Source organism: Prionailurus bengalensis, chromosome D2, assembly GCF_016509475.1.
Source record: "Prionailurus bengalensis isolate Pbe53 chromosome D2, Fcat_Pben_1.1_paternal_pri, whole genome shotgun sequence".
In the NCBI taxonomy this organism is placed as follows: Eukaryota; Metazoa; Chordata; class Mammalia; order Carnivora; family Felidae; genus Prionailurus; species Prionailurus bengalensis.
This window is the reverse complement of record NC_057351.1, coordinates 59,770,902-59,795,957: the sequence shown is the minus strand read 5'-3', so window position 1 is coordinate 59,795,957 and position 25,056 is coordinate 59,770,902. Positions and strand designations below refer to the sequence as shown.

At 41.8% G+C, this 25,056-nt stretch overlaps 1 protein-coding gene and 1 long non-coding RNA gene across 7 annotated transcripts in view; one reads left to right on the top strand and one right to left on the bottom strand.

The window, feature by feature from the left end:
- Positions 1-586: 586 nt before the first annotated feature.
- Positions 587-14,820, bottom strand: LOC122493163. The gene is made up of 2 exons (XR_006299838.1): positions 14,710-14,820; positions 587-4,956 (listed from the first exon to the last, which is right to left on the bottom strand). It is a non-coding gene; the product is annotated as an uncharacterized LOC122493163 (long non-coding RNA).
- FBXW4 (F-box and WD repeat domain containing 4) overlaps positions 13,925-25,056 on the top strand; it is an 80,676-nt gene continuing 69,544 nt past the window's right edge. For 3 of the 6 annotated variants that reach the window (XM_043597313.1, XM_043597314.1, XM_043597312.1), the window contains exon 1: positions 13,925-14,843. In XM_043597313.1, coding sequence (XP_043453248.1) covers positions 14,044-14,843 — 800 coding nt within the window. In that variant the 5' untranslated portion in view covers positions 13,925-14,043. The remainder of the gene's footprint in view (positions 14,844-25,056) is intronic. The other 3 variants (XM_043597311.1, XM_043597310.1, XM_043597315.1) reach the window with 3 other exon arrangements.

Below are 25,056 nucleotides of genomic sequence, written 5' to 3'. Positions count from 1 at the left end.
TTCATTTTCAAAGTGAGAGAAGAATTGCTCTGTGAGGAGAGCCATCAGTAACTGGGGTTCATGAATTCCTGCTTGTTTATAGAAAGCAGTGGCTGAGGATAGACACTTTGAAACCACCTGTGAAAGAATTAAAGACCAAGGGGGGCAAAACCCCCATCACAAACAGAATCTCACTGATCAAGTGTGAAAGAAAAGGAAGAAAGAAAAAGCCAAGTAGATCTTTGCAGGCAACCACTAGATGGACACAGAATTCAAAAACATTCTTTAGTGAGATCAAGGATGGCAGGCTTTGAAGCCTGGAGGGCTGGCGAGTCTCAGCACCGGCCTGGCCGTGGCAATCCCCGCACCGACGCGCCCACAGTCTTGCACTTGCTGGAGTAAAGCATTTAAATTGGAACAATGTCAAATTTCACAGCTATCTTATGTCCAGTGACCTTACGGGACCCCGAGGGAAAGACAGATAAAAAATGATTGTTCTCAACACGTTCCTGAAAGCGAAGAAGTCACACAGGCAACCTTGAGAAACAACTTTTCAAAATGAAAACACCCACAAACTCTTGCTTGCGGGGTGGCAAGCAAATTGTGCTTATTTATCTATTCATTTATTTATTCTCTTTACTGAGGACTCGCAGTGTGTCACCCTTTTTACAGAACACCTGCAGAGATCAAGTTCCATCACCATGGCACGTAAATTTGCGAGGATGATGTTATTGTGGGAAAAGAGAAGATAACAACTCTTCTGAATTATTTAATCAATCTGGAACAGGTTTTATTGTTGTTGTAAAGGAAGTGAGACATAAGTTGTGTCTGACCAAGAAAACGAAAAAAACAGAAGAGGACAAAGATGAGATCTCAAACCTCTGCTGTGTGTTTAGGTAACAATTTCAATGACTGTTCACATCCCCTAACTATGCCTAAGTGAATCATCTTAGCTTAATGGGATTTTTTCCCTTTAAAAGAAATAAATGTTATAGATGTTGCTAAAATTTTCTTTAACCACGACCCCCAATCTCATTTCCCACCTTCCTTCCCAGAGGCAGCCACCAGCATGAGTTTAAGATTGATAATTCTGTTCTCTTTTTTGTACTTTTTTATACATACATATGTTCCCTCAAGAATTAAGATACTGTTTTTGTGTTAACTTTTCTCATGAATGGCATCATACTGTATGTATTGCTTCGAATTTATTTATTTTGCAATTGCACTCAACTTTACGTTTTCCCCACCTATCCAGATATGTGTGTCATTCCTTCTGGGGACTTAATGTTTTAAAGGACGAAAGCAAAGAGGAAGAAAAGTTTATTCACATTGGAACAGTTACATGTACCTATATGTTTCTGCCTGTCTCTGATTAGGAGACCAAAGTCAGGAGGACTTCTTGGAGGAAGGGTGGCCTAAATTCAGTTTTTAGAATAGATCAAAAAGTGCTACATGACAAAGAATGTCACAGGGCATTTTAGAGATACCCTTTAAAATAATTTCCTAAACTAGTAATTGTGAGGTTTACTGCATGATTATTATCTTTCCTTCACTATTTGGAATATAGGCCCTATTATTATTATTATTTTGGTTTGGTTTGTTTTTTTCACATTTTGGCTAGATGGAGATTTCACTGGGAAAGTAGGTTTTCCAAGGGATGCTCTACTAATCAGGTCAAGATTTGCTAAAACCAGACAACTCCAGAAACTCTACAAAACACTATCGTTTAAATCCAACAGGTGGATACACGTACCAATTACAAATGAAAGAATCTTTGATCACCGGAGTCGTTGGTGTGTGCTGAGTAAAATCCATCCCAAATCCAAATATATTTGTAGTGTGAGATGAAGATATGGAGGTCACGAGTGAGTACTGCTTATGTTAGTAGTTTTAATTTTACCCTGTCGGAGCCCCTGTGTACAAAATCTGAGAAAGCAAGACCTTGATTTGCTCAGGTTTCCCCGAGGAGGGGCTGCAGAATCCTTGAAGCATGATTTGAAAAAGATGGATAAGATATTCCACCCAAAATTCAACATCACCTTTAATCTTGCCCTCTCCTCCTCTAATCCCTAGGTAATGTTTTGTGCTTCTTTTGCAGGAAAGCAATTTTGTTAATCACTTTAGCACCAATTCTTGCATCCCTGGCAATACTCAGAACTGCCTCCATCCAAGTCTTTGATGTGGGAAAGAAACACACACACTCTTTCACATGTAATCTGAAAACAATTCACCTCTTGCCAATGAATGCACAGCACTCCACTTTAATAGAGAGCAAGTTCTGTGGAGGTTTCTAATCCTTTCTGCCAAAGAAGAGAAGAGAGAGAATCACTCAGGTAGCCCAACCTCATTCAGGAGTTAAAATCACTTGGAATGTTTTGTGGTGTGTTGGGGGCTTTTTAAAAAATATCACTTGCTGAAGATTACGGCTCTCAGGGGAAATCAAAACAACTCAAGATCAAAAAAAATAAATAAAAAATAAAAATAAAAAAAGAGTCCCCATCCCCAACTCAAACAGGATATTCTTCTCAACTCAGATAACTCTTGATCTAAGTGTATTACAAGAAACCTGCTTTAATCCCTCAAAGCAATGGTGTTATAGATAAGTAGCGGTAACTGAGGTGGCTTAAATTCCAGAAATGTACAAAAGATTTGGTTGGAAACAAAACTAAAGAAGAAAGCAAGCTCAATCTGCATTGCTGTGACTTAAGAGGTAAATTTAGGGCAGTAAAAATGCAAAGAATGACCCGTAAAAAAGAAATAGCCATAAAGTCCAGAATTGTCCTAATGGTCCCACAGGCTGCTTTCAGCATGTGTCTGAATGTGTGTGTGCTTTAGGGGTGTGTTTGTGGAAGTATTTTAAGAAAGTGAAATTGTTTTACTGATTTCAGGATCTGACAGAGTTCATTTGAAAATTTCTTTATACATTTTACTGTGATATTACAACATTCTGAAACTGTATTTCACAAATGATTTTCTTGCTCTTTATATTTTCTTTCTCTTTATATTTTTGGTTGAACTCCAGTATTTTCTTCCTATTTAGTCCCTTTTCTTTGACGTATCACTGCTCACTTAAGTGCAATGGGATGGACTTTATGGTTTTTCCTTCTGTCAGTAATTAACCATATTTTCACAGTCTGGGTATTCGTTTTGATCTATCTTCTGACATCCAGTGAACAGATTGCACATTCCCCCTCCTGCTTGTCAACTATACCTCTCTATTGCAAAATAATGGCAATTTCTTTCATTATGGCCTCTCCCATTTGCCCAAAACATGTTTGAAAATGCTTTCACTTTTTTAAGAGTGCCCCTTTTTTAGAGGTAAAGCTTGTTATTTGATAGATGATACATACAAATAGTTAATAGTTAAAAATTCAAAAGGTATAAAATAGCATGGCACCCAGTTCCCCTTCTTAGAAGCAGACCTTGGTGCCAGGTTTTTGTGTATCTCTCCAGAGATCTTTGGCGTGTATCTCTCCAGAGATCTTTGGCGTACAAAAGTCAAAGCACACACATGTAGTTTCCCCTGCAAATGGCAACGTATGATATACACTCTTCTGTAGCTTGCTTTTCCCCTTAATGTATATTAGAGATCGTTCTATAGCAGTGCGCATGGTCTTCCTCATTCTTTCTCACAGTTGCTTTACTATCCTATTCTACAGGTGTTCCATGGTTTATTTAAACAGTTTGGAATACATCTGTTCCAAATGCTTCTATTCTCTAATCGTGGCTTCTTTCCTCACAGGTTGTGTCTGTGACTCTATCCTAGGTACCGTAAATAAGTGACTGAATTGTAACCTGGAGGGCTCTTGAACAAGTTTTAAAATTTTGTTTTCTAAACATTTAAAAACTGAAAAAATTACCCAAAGGGATGTGGGTTTATAGTTTTCAAAAAAACAAACAGACAAACAAACAAGCAGAATTATGGCAGTTATGTGGTGCCAAGACTTTGAATTATTTTTTGAATTATTTCCTCTCAGTCTCATCATGGATCCCGCCTGGACTGTGTCATGACCTACCTGCTTAAAAATTTAAAATTCCATTTTTCATTGACTTTCCTATATGGGTTAACGTAGGATTCTGTATTGAGAATTTCCTTCCAGCAGCTGGTATTAACTTTAATTCCCTTAACCTATGAAATATTATTAAACATTTTCTTATATACTTTTAATTGAAAACCAATTTGACATGCTATCTCATACATGACTTCAGGGAAATTGGAACTTCTAGTTGACCTCAGCTCTTTGGGGAGGGCAAAGCAAGCTATGGGGCCTGACTGTTGCGACTCCTTTCCTATTGTTGAGTCGTCTAAGAGATGAAGATCTTGGGAGGTTATAGATTAGATCCCCTGGGTTGTGCCACACCTCCACTGAGACTGGTCATGCTGACGGCATGCGTGAGAACCTGGTCAAAAATTTCTCTCCGCATATTGGGGCCTCCATGGCATTTGGAGTCTCATGCCCTTGTCAAGTGAGGATTTGAACTCTTAGCTCTGCCTTGCCGGAGCTGATATCCATGTGAGTATTGTTTGCTTCTACTGCCCGACCTCGTTCAATTTCAGTTCTTTTCATCTGTCCATTTGGTTCCTAATTTATGAGCTTCTATTGCACATGTAAAGTTGAGCCTCTCTTTGCTCGCTGTTTCACCGGCAGACTCCTCTGGCAGAAAGCCTGTCATCTGTTGTAAAGGAGAGCTGGTGTTGACTCGAAGCAACAGAGTTGGTGGTCTAGTAGCCATTGTCCTGTGTTAGGAGCAGGTGGTCTCACTAAGCTCCATGTGTTTGGAAACTTCTCTGACCAGTGCTTGTGCCGCTCAAGGAAGAAGAGCTCAATCTGTACTCCTTGTTTCCAGGTCAATCTACTGAACCTGGGAAAATCCCCAGGGGCTAGCTTGGCCCTCTTCCTGCTTTTCTCGCCATGGTGGATTTTAAATGTAGGGGATTTTCCTCATTCATCTCTGCATTTGTGTTTGAAACAGCTGCTATAGAAAGGAGAAAAGGCACATTATATAGAATACATAATTTTTAAGAAGCAGTGACACAGGTTTTCAAAGGAGAACAGTACGATTTTGGTACAAAGGTCATAACTGCTGTTTAGTAGCATATGAGTATGGGTGTGTATATACGCATTTTTTTTTTTACTAAAGTAAAAGCCAAAAAAATTAAAGAAGACCTATCCTTATTCCATTCACATCCAAACTTCGTTCATATTTAGCAACTGAACACAACCCACCGTCTGTTCAAAATAATGCAATTGAATGGTACTCCAGAAAAGTTACTTTTTGTGTTTTTCTCATTTTCAACAGACCCCAAACCTAGGACAAGGTAAATAAATTATATCCTGTGGTTTCATTCAGTGTAATGAATGTCTCAGATGAAAAAATTTGCTTGATGTTAGGTGTTCTTAAATAGAAATAATTATAGAATCAGATATAAATATTTTATTTTAACTTTTCTTTAAAATTAAAAAAAATGTTTATTTATTTTTGAGAGACAGAGAGACAGAGCATGAACAGGCAAGGGGCAGAGGAGAGGGAGCCACAGAATCTGAAGCAGGCTTCAGGCTCTGAGCTGTCAGCACAGAGCCCCACGCGGGGCTCAAACTCACAGACCGTGAGATCATGACCTGAGTCAAAGTCAGACTGAGCCACCCAGGCACCCCAAGAATTTTATATTTGACCTGGCACTTTCTTCTAGAAGTACTGAAGATACTTAAGTTAATTTTTTTCTAGAGCTTAACTATCACTCTTTTACTGGAAGAGAACTCCTAAGATCATGTTTGTATGTATTCTATCTTAATGATGACCTTATTTTTATTTGTCTGTGTATGTTTGTATGCATATGTGTTTGTAAGTGTATATTTATTAAAAAAATCCCTAGTTGATCATGAAAATTTCACAAGGTTTTTGTGGTTTCCTTCATCTTCAAGGTTTATATCTTCCATCTTCCACTTTTGCCAAATGAGGCTTCCTGCTGACAGAGATCAGAAAAATCACAAGTTCTGATGCCATGTGGCAACGCAGGAGTTTATCTTATCCTAATGCTGATGGTATACTCTCTGTTTCATTCTAAATATCTTTGAACATCACCTATTGACATGAAGAAGGCTATCTCAGACAAACTAATGGTAGCATGACTTAACTGGCAAATCTGAAAATCTGTTTTCTCTTCTCCATAGTTACGTTTTATATTTGTATCCTGCTAAGCCCTTTACTTACTCTTCAACCCGCCATTGACACGGAGTCCTTACATTTTATATATATCTGTGTAGATTTATATTTTACTTATTTTATTATTTAAACAGTTTAAAATTTTTTTCTTTTTAAATCTTTATTTATTTTTGAGAGAGAGAGACAGAGCACGAGGGGGGAGGAACAGAGAGAGAGGGAGACACAGAATCTGAAGCAGGCTCCAGGCTCTGAGCTGTCAGCCCGGAGGCTGATGTGGGGTTTGATCTCATGAACAGAGAGTTCACGACCTGAGCCGAAGTTGGATGCTTAACCCACTGAACCACTCAGGTGCCCCTTATTTATTAAATTTGAGAGAGAGAGGGAGGGCGTGTGAGTAGGAGAGAGGGGCAGAGGGAAGGGGGGGGAGAGAGAGAGAGAGAGAGAGAGAGAGAGAGAGAGAATCTTAAGCAGGCTCTATCCTCAATGTGGAGCCCCACAGGGCTCCATCTCATGACCCTGGGATCATGACCTGAGCTGAAATCAAGGGTTGGACACTCAACCAATTGAGCCACCCAGGTGCCCCCTACATTCTATATATTTCTTTTTTTTTTTCAACTTTTTTTTTATTTTTTATTTTTGGGACAGAGAGAGACAGAGCATGAACGGGGGAGGGGCAGAGAGAGAGGGAGACACAGAATCAGAAACAGGCTCCAGGCTCTGAGCCATCAGCCCAGAGCCTGACGCGGGGCTCGAACTCACAGACCGCGAGATCGTGACCTGGCTGAAGTCGGACGCTTAACCGACTGCGCCACCCAGGCGCCCCTATATATTTCAATTCATATATATCATTTCTATAAAAATTGGTGCTTGCCAATGTCTATTTTCTCGCAATGTAAAGTCAGGACAGTATCTTGGAATGACATCTTTTCTTCTGGAAAATGAATCCTGGTACAGCTATTAATTTGGGTGACTAGAGGTTTTTGTTTGAGATAACCTATGGGACATAAGTTTTTCTTTTTTTTTTTAAACAAAGTTTATTTATTTTGAGAGAGGGAGAGCATGCAAGCAGGGAAGGGGCAGAGAGAGAGGTGGGGGGGCATCCCAAGTAGGCTCCGATGTCAGTGCAGAGCCCTGCACGGGGCTTGAACTCCCAAACTGTGAGATCATGACCTAAGCAAAAATGAAGAGTCAGATGCTTAACCAAGTGAGCCACCTAGGCGCCCCTAGTTTTTCTTTTTCTTTCTTTCTTTCTTTCTTTCTTTCTTTCTTTCTTTCTTTCTTTCTTTCTTTCTTTCTTTCTTTCTTTCTTTCTTTTGCATTTGTGGTGACAGGATAGCATTTCCTATCACGAGTCTCTATAACTCAGGAAACACACTGCCTTCACATGCATTATGATTTTTGCAAAGATTTTCTGTAAGAGTCACAAAAGGCTAAAATGAACTAAAAAAAAACACCCGTTTTATATTGTAGAACAGATTTAGATTTACAGAAAAATTGTGATGCCAGTAGAGAGAGTTCCCGTATGTTCCCATTATCAACATCTTACAGTAGTGTTATGCATTTGTAACAATTAATGGGCTGATCAGAATTCCTTAGTTTTTATCTAATGTCCTCTTTTTTTTTGTCTCCAGGATAGCACATTACATCTAGTTGTCATGTCTCCTTTGGCTCCTCCTGGCTGTGACAATCTCTCGGACATCCCTTATTTTTGATGGTCTTGACATTTTTGAGGAGCACTGGTCAGGTATTTTGTAGAACGTCTGTCAATTGGAATTTGTCTGATTTTTTTTTTTCATTATTAGACTGGGATTATAGGTTTTGGGGAGGAAGGCCACAGAGGTAAAGTACCATTTTCATCAAGATATATCAAGGGTAACTACTATCAACATGACTGATCACTGTTGATGTTGACCTTGATCACCTGGCTGAAATAGTGTTTGTCAGCTTTCTCCACTGTAAAGTTACTCTCCCCTGCCTTTCCATATTGTACTCTTTAGAAGGAATCCCTATGTGCAGCCCTCACTTTAGGAGTGGGTGTGGGTTAGAGTTATGCTTTGCCTTGGTAAAGGTGAAGTATAAACAAATTATTAGGAATTCTTCTGCATGAGTGATGTGTAAAATGAACTTTAGTATTAAAATGAACTAATATTAAAATATTAAAATGGAGGCGCCTGGGTGGCTCAGTAGGTTAAGCATCTAACTTCCGCTGAGGTCATGATCTCGCAGTTTCTGAGTTCAAGCCTTGTGTCGGGCTCTGTGCTGACGGCTCAGTGCCTGGACCCCGCTTTGGATTCTGTGTCTCCCTCTTTCTACCCTTCTCTCACTCACTTACTCACTCTCTCTCAAAACTAAGTAAACATTAAAAAAATTTCTAAAAATATTAAATGAACTAATTTAATTATTTCTTACATTTAGGTATAAACTCCTAGGATTTTTAAAAAACTGATTATTTCTATGATACATGTTCACTGCAGAAAACTTAGAAGATGCAGAAAAGTGTAAAGCAACAGCAAAAAGAACTATCCATGATTCTGCCTCTCATAGGCATCCATTGCTAACATTTGGTCATATTTCCTTCTGTTTTTTTTTCCATAAAGTAACTATTTAAAAAATTTTTTTAAATGTTTATTTTTTTTTTGAAGGAGAGAGAGACAAAGCATGAGCGGGGGAGGGGCAGAGAGAGAGGGGGACGCAGATTCCGAAATGGGCTCCAGGCTCTGAGCTGTCAGCACAGAGCCCAATGTGAGGCTTGAGCTCACGAACCTCAAGATCATGACCTGAGCCGGAGTCGGATGCTTAACCGACTGGCGCCCCTATTTTTAAACAGTGCTTTAAATTGTTTCATATGAAATAAAAACATTTTATCTTTGAATATGACAAAGACAGTGGATTCATAAAAAAAACAGAAGATCTTGGTGGTATGTCTAACATGATAGCAGAATACAAACCTACCAACATGATATATGATTCCTGAAAACAAAACTTTAGGCTCCACTCTTCTATTTATGAGATGTTTGCATGTTTCTAGATATAGTATTCACTGTTAGGCCTCTTATTTCTAATACTCTAATTTGTCCTTTTACTTGTACATGATACACATTTTTAAGTGGAATAAATAAAGTTTAATGAAACTTAGGTGGCTAGTTAAAAACTCTGGCAATAATCTAGGCTTCAAATCCCCAGCTTTCTTTTTGCACGATGTGTTTGGACTCATGACAATGTGATTGTTCTTTTTGAGAGACTTTGTTGATTTTGTAAAGGTGATATGTGCTTCTTATTAAAAAATCAAGAACTACAAAAAAGTACAAAGTAAAATCCAAAGATTCTATTACCTAGAAATAACCATTATTTTTCCAAAAAACTTTTTGACACATAACGTTACCTTAATTTTGGGTGTACAACATACCGATTTGATTTCTTTGTACGTTGTGCTGTGCTCACACAATTGTTGCTACCATCTGTCATCATACAGCGCTATTCCAGTGTCATTGGCTATATTCTCTATGCTGTGCCTTTTATTCCTGTGACTTACTCACCGCATTCCTGTGTCTCCCACTCTCCTTCACCCATTTTGCCCAACCCCCTCCCCACCCCCCTCTGGCAACTACCAGTTTGTTCTCTGTATTTATAGGTCTGATTCTACTTTTTGTTTATTCATTTGTTTTTCAGATTTCAGAGTGAAATCATATGGTATTTGTCTCCCTCAGTCTTATTTCACTTAGCATAATACCCTCTAGGTCCACCCATGGTGTTGCAAATGGTATCATCTCATCCTTTTTTATGACTACATAATATTCCTCTGTGTGTGTGTGTGTGTGTGTGTGTGTGTGTGTGTGTGTGTACATACACCACATCTTCCTTATTCCTTCATCTATTGATGGACACTCAGGTTGTTTCCATATCTTGGCTACTGTAAATAATGGTGAAATAAACATAGGGATACATATATCTTTTCAAATTAGTGTTTTGTTTCCTTTGGGTAAATACCCAGTAGTGGAATTACTAGATCATATGGCATAGAAATAACCATTATTAACATCACTTCACAAAATCTGTTTGCAAATTTACAAATAAGGATAAATTTACAAAAAAGGCTCCTGTAATATATGCCATACATACATCATTACTTATATTTAACAGAAGAAAATGAAGCAAATTATTAAGCTTTGGTTAAATGTTCTTTTTGCAGGATAGATTAGTTCCTACAAATCCCTTTGAAGTTTTGCAAAAAGACTATGAATATCACTAAGAGGTTGTTGGTCCACATAGTTAACTCTTAAAAAATAACTGAGGGGTGCCTGGGTGGCTCAGTTGGTTAAGCATCCTACTCTTGATTTTGGCTCACGTGATGATCTCACAGTTTTGTGGGTTCATGCCCCACATCAGGCTCTATGCTGACCCTGCAGAGCCTGCTTGAGATTCTCTCTCTCTCTCTGCCCCTCCTCTTCTTGTGCTCTCTCTCTCAAAATAAATAAACTTAAAAAAATTATTTAAATAAAAAAAATAATGAAGATATGAAAGGAGCTACTTTAATGCTTAGAAGCAGTTTTTACTTAGAAACCAGAACTGCTTGATGGTCAGAGGTAAAGTATAATATTATTAAGTGTGCCTTTATCAGTTGCAAGGGATCTTAGAGGACCCTGAATTCAATGCCTTATTTCATTTTCTGCTGTGTATGGCATAGGCATGGTTCAGAGTATAGCTTTGGGGGTAGACTGGCACTTAGGAACCATGTGACCACAGGCCTCAGTCCCATCTCCTGCAAAAAACTGGGTTCATAGCATCTTCCTCATGTGACTGTTGATAGGAATAAGACAATACACGGAAAGCTCTTATAATAGTGCTTGATAAATAGTGTTTAATAAATATAAGCTCTTATTATACAGGAATAATGGTGAGCATCTGAGCCAGTGTTTGACATTGAAAACTGTCATTCACAAAATAATCTCTTTCTCCCTAATTCATCTCAGATTAATTTCCCTGTTAAATTTGCCCACTCCTAAAGTTAAAGATTGGGGCTCTGAGTGCTTCACCAGTGGGTACATGGGCTCTTGTCTGAAACTGCTACCTATGTGTATGAGAATGGACTGAACACACAATTCTAGTGTTTTTACAAACCTAAGCATACGTTATGTTCTACCTATCACAGCAATAATTGCTACTCTGCACGTCACTTACATGGACATACACAGAGATTTATATCTTAAAAATCCTCTTTTTTTTTTATTTTTTAGAGAGAGCGAGAGAGCAAGAGCGAGAGAGAGAGAGAGCATGCACACATAGGGGCACAGAGAGAGAGAGACAGAGACAGAGAGAGAGAGAGAGAGAGAGAATCCCAAATAGGCTCCACACTCATTTACTTTCATTATAAACCCATCTTTCAGCCATAGTTGATTTTTAAAAAAGTATTCAGTACCCCCCGCACCACCCCAAAATTTTGAGAGTAAAACATCTAGCTACCTCTCTGAGCTAAGTCTATAGTTTTTTGTTTTTTTGTTTCTTGTTTTTTTATGCTCAGGATTTTAGGGGTACACATTACCACCACGTAACAGATTATATGCCCATTTCCCATTTTGGCTTTGCCTTTCTCCATACTGAGTAACTTTGGCTTTTATGTATGTATGTATGTATGTATGTATGATAAATCATTACACCATAAATTCCAGTTCAAACAGCTCACTTGATCTCTAGCTTGGATGTGAAAGAGGGTGCCTTAATGTTTTTAAGTGATAGTTTAATTTCTCCATCAATAAAGGTAACATAGGGTGAAGAGTAAGTTACATTTGTGTGAGGGTGGATTTTAACACTGACTTGATTTATGTTGGGTTAATGAAATAATTTTTTGCGCCTTTAATACTCCCATAAAAACTAGGTCATGTGGAAAAACTCTCAGCTTTACTCTACAGAGGAATGGTTAAAAAATAGTTAAAGAGTAAGAAGTTACAAACACGTCTAACACAATTCTGAACACAAAATGTAGGAACCATATGCTGTATTCATCTGGGTCTTCCTTCCACAGTGGCTCACAGTACACAAATGTAGCAAAATCAGTAAATGTTGAGTTGATGTCATTACCTCAATTTGCAGCATTCCTACCTCAATAGCCTTAGTCTAACCTGTGAATAAATAAATTTCTCTATAATGATCTTTAAGAGATGGTCTAAATTCCTTAGTTGTACTGAAACGTCATATCAAATATTTCTTTTATGAAGTAAACCACTGGTTGGAGTTTGGGAATCTTTTCAACACAAAGCCTTTGTTGTATTTTTTTTTTTTTAAGGGTATTTTTTTGTAACAGGATTTGACCTGTAACTATTATTGAGAATTTTCTTAGAGGAGTTCAAAGCATTTTACAGGGATCATCTCATTTATCCCTCGAAAGTAAGGCAGAGGCATTATCTCCACTATAAACTGAGAACACTAAAAGGCCAAGATAGGTGGGGTTTTTTGTTGTTGTTTTGCTAAGATCAAAAAGTAATTCTAGGGCAGAGCCAGATTCCGGTCTGACCTTGTTACATGATGCTTCTGCAGCACCATAATGCAATGTAGTAGCTTTCCTAGGTCTCCCTTGGCTATCCTAGGTATTGAATAATTGAATGATTTCTCATTCATTCTTGCTCCCTGAAAATGGGTCTTAAGACGTAAATACAAAATGAAACAGGATTTGGGGTACAGGATATACAGGGATAGTCATCTTCCTCCCTCCCAAATCTTGGCTGCCTAGCCCAGTGCTGTGCTATAGAAAAACAATTGGGGGGGTGCACTTGGGTGGCTGGGTTGGTTAAGCCTCCATCTTTGGCTAAGGTCATGATCTCATAGTTTGTGGGTTCGAGCCCCCTCTGTGTGGACAACTCAGAGCCTGGAGCCTGTTTCGGATTCTGTGTCTCCCTCTTACTCTGCTCTCCCCCTGCTCCTGCTCTGCCTCTCTCTCCTTCAAAAATAAATAAACATTAAAAAAAATTTTAAAAAGAGGAAAGAAAAACAATTGGGGCCACAAATGCAAGTCACATGAATAATTTTAAGTTACCTAGTAGTTACATTAAAATACATTTTATTTACCCAATGTGTCCAAAATGTCATCAGTTCAACATGTAATATAAAAGTATCGAGATAATTCATTCTTGTTCTCCTAGAAGTCTTCAAAATCTGGTGTCTATTTCATACACCACACCTCAATTTGGACTAGCCACATTTTAAATGCCCAATAGCCACACGTGACTAGCGTGGGTCATGTCAGAGAGCATTTCTAGACTTTAGTTGGTTTTTCTTAGCTCTCCCTTCAGATTGGTGCCCTTGTGAATGGAATTCACCCACAAGAGTGGGTGGTGTGGGGGAAGGACTCCTGGGTGACCTTGGCAGAATCCACTTGCACTTTTGTGGTGACTAGTAAGAAGCCCTAGCTTTGCCATTTCCTGATAACATGGCTGGGGAGTTATGGACTCAGGATCTAAAATCCCAACTCACTGTCAGGACCCGGTTCCTACCCTGCAGGAGGACCAGGGCTAAGGAAAGTGCCAAGTTCCAGGGCTACGGTTTCACGGGGCAGGGGCAGGGGCAGTGGCAGGTGGCCTGTGGAAAGGAGGCGTCGCTCAAGGAAGAGGATGGCTCCCAGGGAGGGGAGGCCACCCAAATGGATGCTTCTTGAGGGCAGAGGCTCCAAACAGGCAGGTTCGTGGAAGGCGGAAGCTCTTCTTGGGGCCTTCGCTGGCCCTTGGAGGGCCTCACATGCCAGACGAGTGGATGCATGTGCTTCCACCCAGCGCTCCCGGCGGCCAGGCCGATGGGGGAGGGGGTCTGCTCCCTGGGCCGGCCCGCACCCCGCAGCGGCTCCACGGGCCGCGGGTGTGAGGGGCGGGTCCAGGCCTCGGCCCGCGCCGCCCCCATGTGACCCGGTCCGACATGGTGTCGCCTCCTCCCGGGGCGGCTGCGGCGGCGGCTCCGGCTCGGCTCTGCGTCGGGCCGGGCCCGCGGCCGCTCATGGGCAGCCAGGGCCACCCGGGGCCGCCCGGGAACTGCGGGCCCGGCGAGGGCGAGGGCGGGGATGCGAGGAAACTGCAGGAAGGGAGGGTCGCGAGGGGGAAGCGAAGGAAGGGGAAGGGGAAGGGAAAAGCGGGAGCGGGGCAAGGCGGAAGAGGAAGCGGGGCGGAAGGGAATCCGGGGCCGCAGAAGGCGAAGGAGGCAGCGGGGCTGGGGGCCGAGGCGGGAGCTAGCGCAGGCCCGGGGGAGGAAGGAGAGGGCTGCGGAAGCGTGGAGGAAAGGGAGAGAAGGATCGTACGCGGAGATGCGGGGAGCGCAGGGGCGGGGAAGGAGGCCAGAGGAAGAGGTGATGGCAAGAAGGAGGAATGGAGGGTCAGGCCTGGGCGGCGGGAGGACGCCAGGCCGGGGAGAGCACAGGGACGAGGGGGTCAGGCTTGGGGCTGCATCGCGGGGGCTGGGGCGGCGGGGGAGGCCATGGCGGCGGCGACCGAGGAGGAGGCGGCGGCCCGGGAGCCGGCCGGCCGCCCCGCTGCGGGGCCCGCGCTCTTGCGCCTGCCGGAGGAGCTGCTGCTGCTCATCTGCTCCTACCTGGACATGCCGGCCCTCGGCCGCCTGGCGCAGGTGTGCCGCTGGCTGCGGCGCTTCACCAGCTGCGACCTGCTCTGGCGCCGGATAGCCCGGGCCTCGCTCAACTCCGGCTTCACGCGGCTCGGCACCGACCTGTAAGCGCCCGCTCGCCCGCCCGCTCCCCGCCCCGGGCCGGCCGGCGTCCCGGGAAAGGGCGGGGCGCCGCGGCCTGGTCGGCCGGGGCTGTGTCGCACCCCGAACGCCGCCCGAGGCCCGGACCCGGCCTGTGCCCGGACCCCTCCCCAAGAGCCCCTCTCCTGTCGGAGGCCCCCATCCGAGAAGCCTCCCGTGAGCATCCCTCAGTCGGCACCCTCCCTGGGCGGCTTCTCACAATTAGCCCGTCGTAAGCACTGCCTTCAGCTTGTAATCGTGTCTTCCCTCGCAGAGGGTGACTGTCCTGGTTCCTCAGCTCCCCACGAGCCAGGCTGGCCTGAGGCTTCGCACGCCTCCTCTGGTCCAGGTGTAGGACCCATGTCCGCCATGTGGTCTGTCAGAACGTTTTTGTGGACGGATGTTCATCCGCTCACCCTCTTCTGAAGGTTGTTGGGCTGCAGGGCTCGGATGGAATCAAATGTGGAGAAAAGGGCTCAGACCTGAAAAGGCCCCTGGTCCAACTGCCACCCATAGTTTATGGCTTGATACAGGCAGAACACACAAAAAGGGGTGCCTGCTTATGGCAGGGGACTGGATTAGGTGTAGGTGGTATACGAAGGTTTGTTTGGTATTGCATTTTGACCTGTTTTGGGTGGGATCTGAGACCTGTGCATGGAAAACTTTGAACCACCTGAGCTATTAAGTAGGAAGGGAAGAAAATATATAGCATTGGGTGAGTAAAAGCTTTCAGACTGCACCTAACTGCATCCAGTATGGGTTTCCAAAACGGTAATTATGAAACAGTATAACAACATTAAAGAAAGTTTTTAAAACATCAAGAGCTATAATACCACCACCTTAGACAACTACTCATGATTTAAAATGACTTTTCAGTTGCATAACCCCCCACCCATCCCTCAGTTGCTGTCTTACTGATCCTGACAAAATAGGTGCATAATAAATGTTTGTGGACTCTACCAAAACGGAGATTAAAAACATTCCTCTAATATTAAACTTTCATGGTGTGTCCAGCTTTTTGCTATTATAGATAATGAATAAAGCATTTTTGGGTGATAGCTTTACTGACATATGTGACATACCATACATATGTCGCTCAAGATTGGCTTCATGGATCAAAGGTTATGGTTTGTAAAATTGTACCAAGTTACAGCGGCACCAGCAAAGAAGGATTAACCAATTTCATGTGAAAATTTAAAAACTCTGCTATTTTAGTGGGCATACGATGGTGTCTCAAAGTTTTGTTGTTTTATGCTTTTGCTTTTTTTTTTTAACCACTGACCCCAATAAATATTTTCCCATGTGTTTGTTTCACCTGTGAGATTGTCTGTACCTAGTCTTTGCCCATTTATTATTGGGGTCTTGATGTTTTTCTCATAAATTTGGAATCCTGTGGGTCATAGATCCTAGGCTCTCATCTGTCATCTTTGATGCAAATATTTTCCCCAGTCCTTTTTACTTTACTGTCTTAGTGTATAGAAGTTTTACACTTCACTATATCAGAATCTTCCAGTCTTTTGTGATTTTTTTTTCTTCTTTTACCCCAAAGCTGAGAAATTTACATTTTTTCCACAGACCAGATAAATCATTTTGATATTCTGCTGGCTTTCTTATAATTTGATTTTTAAAAATAGTTAACACTTCCATCAATATCAGTTTTGTTTAGGGGCAAGGGTGAATTCAACTTTTTTTTTCTCCGGAAACAACTGCCTAGTTGTTACTATACTTTTTGTTAAATAATTCTCCTTCCCTTTGTTTTAGAAAGCTTATGTTGCCAATTATTAAGTGTGTGTGTGTGTGTGTGTGTGTGTGTGTGTGTGTATGTATGTACATCTGAACTCCATTTTATTCCACAGATATATTTTTCCATCTCATACTCTTGTAATATTGTTACTTTTTGGTAGAGTCTCATATCTGTTAAGTTTATATTATCCTTGTTGGATTTTTAAAAACTTGTTTGTTTGTTTATTTATTTATTTTAAGAGAGAGAGAGAGAGAGAGAGAGAGAGAGAGAGAGAGAGAGAGAAAGAGCACTCAGGGCAGGGGCAGAAAGGGAGAGAGAATCCCTAGCAGGCTCCATGCTGTCAGCACAGAGCCTGATGTGGGGCTCAAACTCACCAACTGTGAGATCATGACCTGAGCTGAAATCAAGAGTCAGACACTTAACTGAAATAGCCACCCAGGCACCCCTCCTTGTTGGATTTTTTTTTTTTAATGTGTGTCATGTCTCCACTCCCAGCCAACTCCCCAGCAAAAAAATTCTGTGCCTCTTCAAAAGTTTCTGTGGTTTTCAATGTAAAGTTCCTATATATCTATTGTTAAATTTATTCCTAAGTATTCTTAAATGTGTTATGCATTTTTTTTTTTTTTTTTTTTTGTGAATGCAGTCTCTTTTCCAGTATGTTTTCCAACTGGGTATTATTAATGATGTATAAGATTACTATAATCTCTTGTAAATTTTGAACCTGATCATTTTGCTTAACTTTTATTCTAGTATGATTTTGTCTGGTTATCCAGTTGTCAAATTGGTTATCTAGTATGATGATAATGATTCTTTGGGATTTTTTGACATGCAGTCTTGTAGCTTTGTTTCTTATAAGAAAAATTCTTTTGGCGCACCTGGGTGGCTCAGTCAGTTAAGCGTCCGCCTTTGGCTCAGATCATGATCTCACTGTTCGTAGGTTTGGGCCCTGTGTCAGGCTCTGTGCTGACAGCCTGGAGCATGCTTCAGATTCTGTGTCTCCCTCTCTCTCTGCCCCTCCCCTTCTCTCTCTCTCTCTCTCTCTCAAAAATAAATAAACATTTAAAAATATTAAAAAAAAAAAAAGAAGAATTCTTTCAAAAAAAATTATCAGTTGACCTTTAAGGGAACCCAAGCCAGCTAAGGCAAAGCTTAGCTTTCTTTCCTTAGAGAGATTAAATGAATGAATGAAAGAATTGATGTTCAGTTTTCCTTCTTTTTCAAATGGTCTAAAGAGAGATTATGAGAATGAGTGTTTATTTGTAAGCACTAACAACAAAATGAAATGAGTTTGTAGTATAAATTGCTTTGAGACTGTCAAGTAATATGGCTTTATTATTTATTAGCCATGTGTGTTTTGATTTCTTGCCTGTGTCCTGGGATGAGGTATCTCCGACATTCTAGGGAAGTTGTTTTACCACAGACTTGATAAAGAGCAGGGTCACCGCTCGTGTTTTCTGAGTTGAGGGAAGAAGTTATGCGGGTTACAGCAGGTGGAGAGAATGTTTACCAGTGTGGTCTGTTTCTGGACAGCTGCAGAGGCGTGATAAGCCACCAAGAGAGGTGGTTGTCATCCCTGGAGAGAGACAGCACACAGCCCAGTCCTCGTAGGGCATCAGGGAGCCTGGGCCCAAAGTATAAAGAGACTATGGCTGCTTGGATAGTGGCAGGACTATAGTTGATGGTTTGGGCTAATTAACTGCAGACTGGACAGTGGGATATTTTTATGAGCACAACGCGAAACTTCATTTTCTCACACGTTACAAACTCACCAGCCTGAGTTTTATCATCTCTAAGAACAGGAATGGCCTACCCAGTAAAATGAGGCTTAAACGTACTCATGTGTAAGCACGAGCAGTGTTCGGCACACAGTAGGCACTCGAGAAATTGTCGTAAAATGGAACTTTTTACTTGCCTGGTTTCTCCTCTCATCAGTCTGTATATAGCAAAAGTGGAGATGGTTTGAATTGGCGGTGCTGCTTACAGACAGGAGGTGGGGGGAAACACACACACACACACACACACACACACACACACACACAGCGCTTAGTTTCTGTCACCTGTCCGGAATGTTTTTGGAAGCATGACAGCACAACCTGTGGGCCTAGGGTCTGCACTCCCTGCTGGAGAGCCTCTTGATGGTCAGAAACACAAACTGCTAAGGTTTACTGACCTTCCGGCCCAGGGCAAGTCCCATTCAGTTTGGCTGTTCCTAACCTGATCATAGCTTTGTTGAGTAAGATGAACTGCTTTGGTTCCTTGTGATTTGTTAATGGTCTTATACTTGTGCTTGAAGGCATTCTGGTCACTTTAAAACCACAAACAAATAATTTGCTTCCCTTTAGGCCTCTTGCCCAAACAGTGAACATGGGTAGGGATCCTGAGCTTTTTTAAAAAAAAGTGAGCACAAAGGCAGTTTGAGTCAGTCATCTGGTTTAAAATCAGTTTCGTTTGAAGGTTTTATGAAGCCTGGGGGAATAGAAAGATCTTCAATATAAAAATAAAGGAAATGTTTCATATAGGAATCTTTTAAATTTTCCCTGAAGAGTAGGAGGAAAACTAACTTAGTCTTCACGAACAAAACAGTGAAATTTAACCCTGTCAGTTTATAATGAAGGTTGAAAGCAAGAAGTAGACAGACTATATGACAGGTGGACGAGCAGAGGTACTGTCTGCAAGTTCGAATAGTGAAAATGTTAACGAGCCGAGAACAGAAAGAATAAAATATACCTGTGTATGTACATCTGTGGGGGTTTTAAAAATACTTTTGCCAATCTTAATTCCTCCCAAATTAAGTCCAGTATGTTTTCAAACTTGAATTTCATTTTAAATATCCTTTGAGCAATGCCTGGGTGCTCTCTTGCATTTGCTTGTGGTAGAATTGCCTAGAATGAACAATAGGTGTTTAGGAAGTGAGGCTCTGAGGCGTTTGCCCTGGCATGTATATTCATTCCTCAGCCAGGGTCTTGCAGGCTTGGAGCTCTTTGAGGCTGGGGAACGGGGTATCTATTTCAGTGATGATTAACGTCCAGAGTGGGGAGATGGACACAGATAAGCAGAGTGTGTTTGTTTGTTTTAAAATGATTGCACCTAAGAGCATTTTTTTGGCCCAGAAAGCATAAAGTTTCCTTTCCTAACTCTGACCTGGAGAAGGCATTGCTGCCTGGTTACATTTAAGGTCTAAACAGTGATTTTCAGAAAACAATTAGCAACTTAAAGTAGCTTAGGCTTTCTCCTTCACCTTTCTGCCTTGCCTAGGAAGGGGCGTCCCTTACTTGTTCTCTAGTTGACTGAAAAGTTTCAAAGGTGGATGTATTTAACTGTAGTCGTTTTGAAAAGGCCTTATTTTTGATGGTTTTGTTGAGTCAATAAAAGTCGAGTTCAGTTTACGTGCTTTTTAAAATAAATAAAACAATACACCTGTGGAAGCAGGCCTAGTACAGTTAGCATCTCCAAATGCAAACTGGAAGAATGGAAGGTCTTTTCCTCCAAGACCTTGAGAATATAGAGCTGCTTGTATCCTTTACAGTCTTGACTGGAATAGTAGGGGATGAATTTTCTAGCATTCAAGGCAGAAACACGGAGAAACCCAGTCTTCACCGTTTCTAAGATGAGCAATTCCTATTGGAATGCGATCTCAGAAAATATTTCAATACACCATACTTTGAATTTTCTGTGTCTGGTACCTTCACCTTAGGTAAAGGTTGTGAGCTGCTGAAATCAAACTGACAATGAGGTTACTGAGGAAGCGTACAGGTCTTTGAAAAAAAACATTTTGGAGTGTTTGGTGTAAAATTACCTTTGTGTGACAACCTTAACTCTGGGTTGACCCTGGCATTGGATTAGTTCTGTTTACGAGTCATAACGATAGAACAGGGAGTATTTAGGCAGACTCTTCTTAAGACCAGTACATTTTGAAAATTTAAGATGAGGTCAACTGTTTGAAAAAATGAGGACAAAGCCAAGTATTGAATTTTCAGTGAAAATTGGCATATCCTTCACTTTGATCCACAGGAACACATTTTTGCTAAGTTCCAGAATTTATCTCAGGTGCATCAACCATCAGGTGAGGTTGAGAATCCAAAGATTTGGTTGTCCTTTCTGTTCAGCAGTCTTGTTTAGATTTGAACAGGATTCAGATGGAACTCTGAAACAAGGTGGTTGTACTAATTAAGAATATGTTCATGAATCCTGAATCATGTGAACGTCTGAGCTGTATCTGAAGCGGAGGATGAGACTATCTGGAGAAAGAATTTACCTCTTGTTAGCGTTTAGCTGCCTTGTCTCAACTTTGAGTCAGTTCTTCATTTTATCCAAACCATCCACATTGCCCTCCCTGGAAGTCTGGGCCACCCAATGGGCCTGCCCCTCTTTAGCCCACAATTAATTGCCAGTACATTCTTTCTTCTTCTCCTTCTTTTTTGGTATTTGACATGAGCTCAAATTGCTGAGAAAGGTGACAACTGTGAAATGAAGACAGGGCTTAGAGACACCTTAAAAAATACATGCAAAGGCCACTAAATGACAAGAGCAGACTGCCAGGCTCTTTCAAAACATCACCACGTCTGTTGACTTTCCATTCCTTGTCTGCAGCACAAAATTGGAGGTCAAAGAATCATAGGAGTTAGAGATGGAAAAGACATTTGGGGTCAGCCAGTTCATCCCTCCGCCTTCTTCTGCCCCTGATTCCAAATCATTCCTTACATTATATTTTCTCCTCCAGCTCTTGTACAGTTTTCACGGTCTTCACTCAACCCCGGCTGTCACCTTTGGGGAATGATGCTGGAGGCTCCATCCAGTTTCTCCTCGGCAGAGAGAGATATTGCCTCTGCCCCCAGTTGACATTCATGAACTTCTTTGTTGGTGGTCTCAGCTGAGAGGCCGAAGACTAACTGGAAGTCTCTCTGCTGCCTGGTGTTGGGGCTTTTCTAACAGAACCGAAGCACATTTAGTGTGTGATGATGTTGGGGTAGGGCAAAAGGGCTGGGATACAGTGTAGTCATTGCTGAATTTGTTCCTAGACTTTTGTTTTGCAAGGCTCTTGACCTGAAAGGAGGGGTGTGTGTGTGTGTGTGTGTGTGTGTGTGTGCGTGTGTGTACAAGGCATGTGGTATTGGGGAGGTGAACAGAGACAAGGAAATTACACCGAATTGGAATTTGGTAAAAATCCAAACTTGGAAATTGGTGGGTTAAGCAAACAAATAAAGGATACTAGTCCTGTGAAGTAGAGAATTATTTCAAGAAAATGCCTGTTAGGGAAGAAACAGAGTGGTGGCTGACTGTAGAAGTTTCAGCTTATAGTCAAGTTGAGGGGATCAGATGGGTGGAGGCAAGTATTTTTGACTAGGGGACACTGTGGCGTTTGGGGTCTCGGCTTTAAGAAAGTAGAGAAAGAGAGGTCTTATGTTCTCCGGCTGCATGGTTTGGCAGGGGGAATGGTCATTTTTAGAGGCAGCTTAGGAAGGTTACCCCCAGCTCCCCATCTTGTTCTAGCAGCTGTTGGGAGCAGTCCGAAGGGGGTATTATATTTCTTCTGGTAACTCTGCCAAGAATGAGAGGAAATCCACAATCTGTGGGTTTTTTGGGGGGAATGGGGATGGGGTGGCAGGTGATGGGACAGGGAAATTAAATTGTTTTATAGTAAATATGTTGAGATACTTTTCCTGGAAAGCTTTTTCACCAAAAAGAATGGTATTTCCCCCTGTTCACTAGCTCGTAATGGGTTCTTTCCCTGCAGAGAAAGGGAAATAGTCCTCTTCCAGTACATCTTTTTCTTTCTTTCCTGTAGCTCCAGCTTTGACCTCCCATGTTGCTTTGAATTATTTTTTTTCAGGAAGTCCATAATTGAAAAGGTGGGTCGAGAGTCAGATACGGGTGCTGTGTGTGCATTAAGAGGGGCCTCTGTCTAGAAGTGAGTTACTAAAGAAGAACCTCTCATTTATCCATTATCTTGGCTGTAGTTTGACTTTATCATAATGGCCTAGAAACTAGAGATGTAAAAACTTGCTGGGTGGCGTCTGGTTCATGTTCTTTCCATCCCTTCATCCAGGCTGGAAGGGCACCAGGGATTTTCAAGCCTGGCTACTTGGGCTGGGAACCTGTTTTAGTGATTAATATGGAACACAGTTGCAAGATTAAAAACAATAAAAAACAACCCCGAGAAGCAGAGCAGTGTAATTATTCCTTACATTTCAGATGGAGAGCCCAGGGAAAAGTCATTCTCAAGGTATGAGAACAAAGTCCACTTGTGAAGCTGCTAGTGCCTAATTCATGACTCACTGAGAGGACGGCCTGTTCACAAAAAATAGTGGCATCTTTCTTGCTGTTGTTTTTTCTCAGAAACTGCTAGGTCAGCCTTTCTGAAAGTTGTGCTGCGGGATTCTTGAAAAACTGATTCTGTGATGAAATGAGCGCAGGAGATGCTGTGCTCCACATCCCTTCTCTTAGGGGTTCACAGTGCCCACTGGTAAATTAAAGGCACTGAGAAGTCCTGTGATAGAGAGACCTGTTTAATTTTGTTTCGGTCAGTGTTGTCTAAAGCGTCTTGATCATAAAATTTTCCTACCTGCTTCATATCTCTTAACATCTTGGAGAGCATACGTGGTCAAATACAGAACTTGACCAATAGTAGGAGGAAATGAATGTGAGTGTGAACACATTCCTAAATCCTCTGCTCAGGGTTATGAATTAGTGTTATGCCTAGTGCTTCTGAAACTTCTTTGGACAGCTTTGACATGTGGTACCACATTAAGGTAATTTATCTGCTCAAGTTCCTTCCTTCAAGCCTCTCTAGCATAAGAATTTGGGGGCTCTGGTTGCATTCCTGAAGGTGTGGTATATTATACATTTTACGAAGGGCCTTTGGAGCTAGAAGGTAGCATGTCCAGGCTCCTGAAAAGCTACGGGTATTGTTGAGAGTGTGACTTACCAAAGGGAGAATTGTACTTTTGAGAACTAACGTAAGCAGTGCCTAAGCAGTATCTATCAGAATACCAATCACGCTAGGCCCAGGGTTCTCCCCTTTTGTGTCCAAGACATTTGTATGCTGTGAGAATTTTTGGTAGTACGTTAAAGGTAGTACGTTAAAACATTAAAAGGTAATTTTTTTTATAAAGCAAGTTTTAGAAAGTTGAAAAACCTGTGCATTTACTTATTTGCCATCTGGTGTGTTACTGTTTGAGTGAACTGTTTACTGCCCTGACCTTGTTCTCTTATATCCTTTGAGGTGAAGTTCATATACGTTCCTCCAAACACACAGTCTTCATCTTATTTGCAGCAGATGGGGTCATGGGCCACATTGTGGCTCAGTGGTTGGTCTGACGGCAATCTTCATGAAAGTGTGGATCTTTCGTTGAATGAAAGTGAATTCTATAAATTAAAGTTTGATAGCACAGTTATTCAGGGTTGCTGGTGTACCACTGCTCGGCAGTGTGCTGGTTGGGATGTACCTTTAGAAGTGCTAAGAGGTTAGGACTTGATCCTGTAGAATTTATGACCGTATTGGCCAAACAAGACATACAGCTGAAAAAAGTTAACAGTGCCTCAGTTTAGGGTATTGGGGGTTCAGTCTGGGGGTTCACATGAGGGGGAGAGGACAGTTTTCAGGACTCAGGGAAGTAGAGGTGTAAGCTGGTGCCCAGAAGAAGGAGGCAAGCGTTTGGCAGGGACAAGGTAGGCTGGTGCCGGCAATATAGGAGAAGGTGTGGGTGTAGGAACGAAGGTAGAAGAGATGGACTTGGCTGGAGTTCACTTGCATGGTGTGGGACAATGGGAGGTGAGGTTGAATGAGTCAGGTGAGTTGACATTTGGAGGCCTTTCAAGGGACTGGTGGGGTCTGCTCTTTGCTTTCCTCGTACATGGTCCCATCCTCATTGTAGGGAACAATCTCACTCCACCCTGGGTGTCGGGGCTGTTCCCCTGTTTCCTGGCCAGAAGGGTAACCGATTTAATACAATATAATGATTTTTCTTTGATTTTTTAAAAATCTTAATGATAGACCTCTGTTTTTGAGGCCATTGGAGGATTTAGTCTAACGCAAGTATAAATGAAGAGCTAGAAGTTTCTTGTCTTGGGCTGTTTAAATTCTTGTACACTGCCAGATGTACTACCACCCTTGCCCCCAGTGTTAGCGTGCTATCCTGGGTGTTACCATTTTAAAGGGACCCCTCAGGAGTCTTGGCAGTGGATTAACTGCCCCCTCCCCAGCTGTGATCTGTTGGCAAGACTGTAACAAGCGATGTTTGTACAACCAAAGATGATATACTGTGGCTTAAGAAGAATAAAGTGGACTATGTTTTTAGAAAGAAAGAAAAAGAGAAAGAAAGAAGGAAAGAAAGAAAGAGAAAGAAAGACAGACAGACAGACTTGTATATTAAAGCCAAATTCTTAGTATTGGTAGAAGAACTTGTAGGTATAGGCAATACAGCAGGCAAAAAATCTTCCTGGAAAGCAAAATC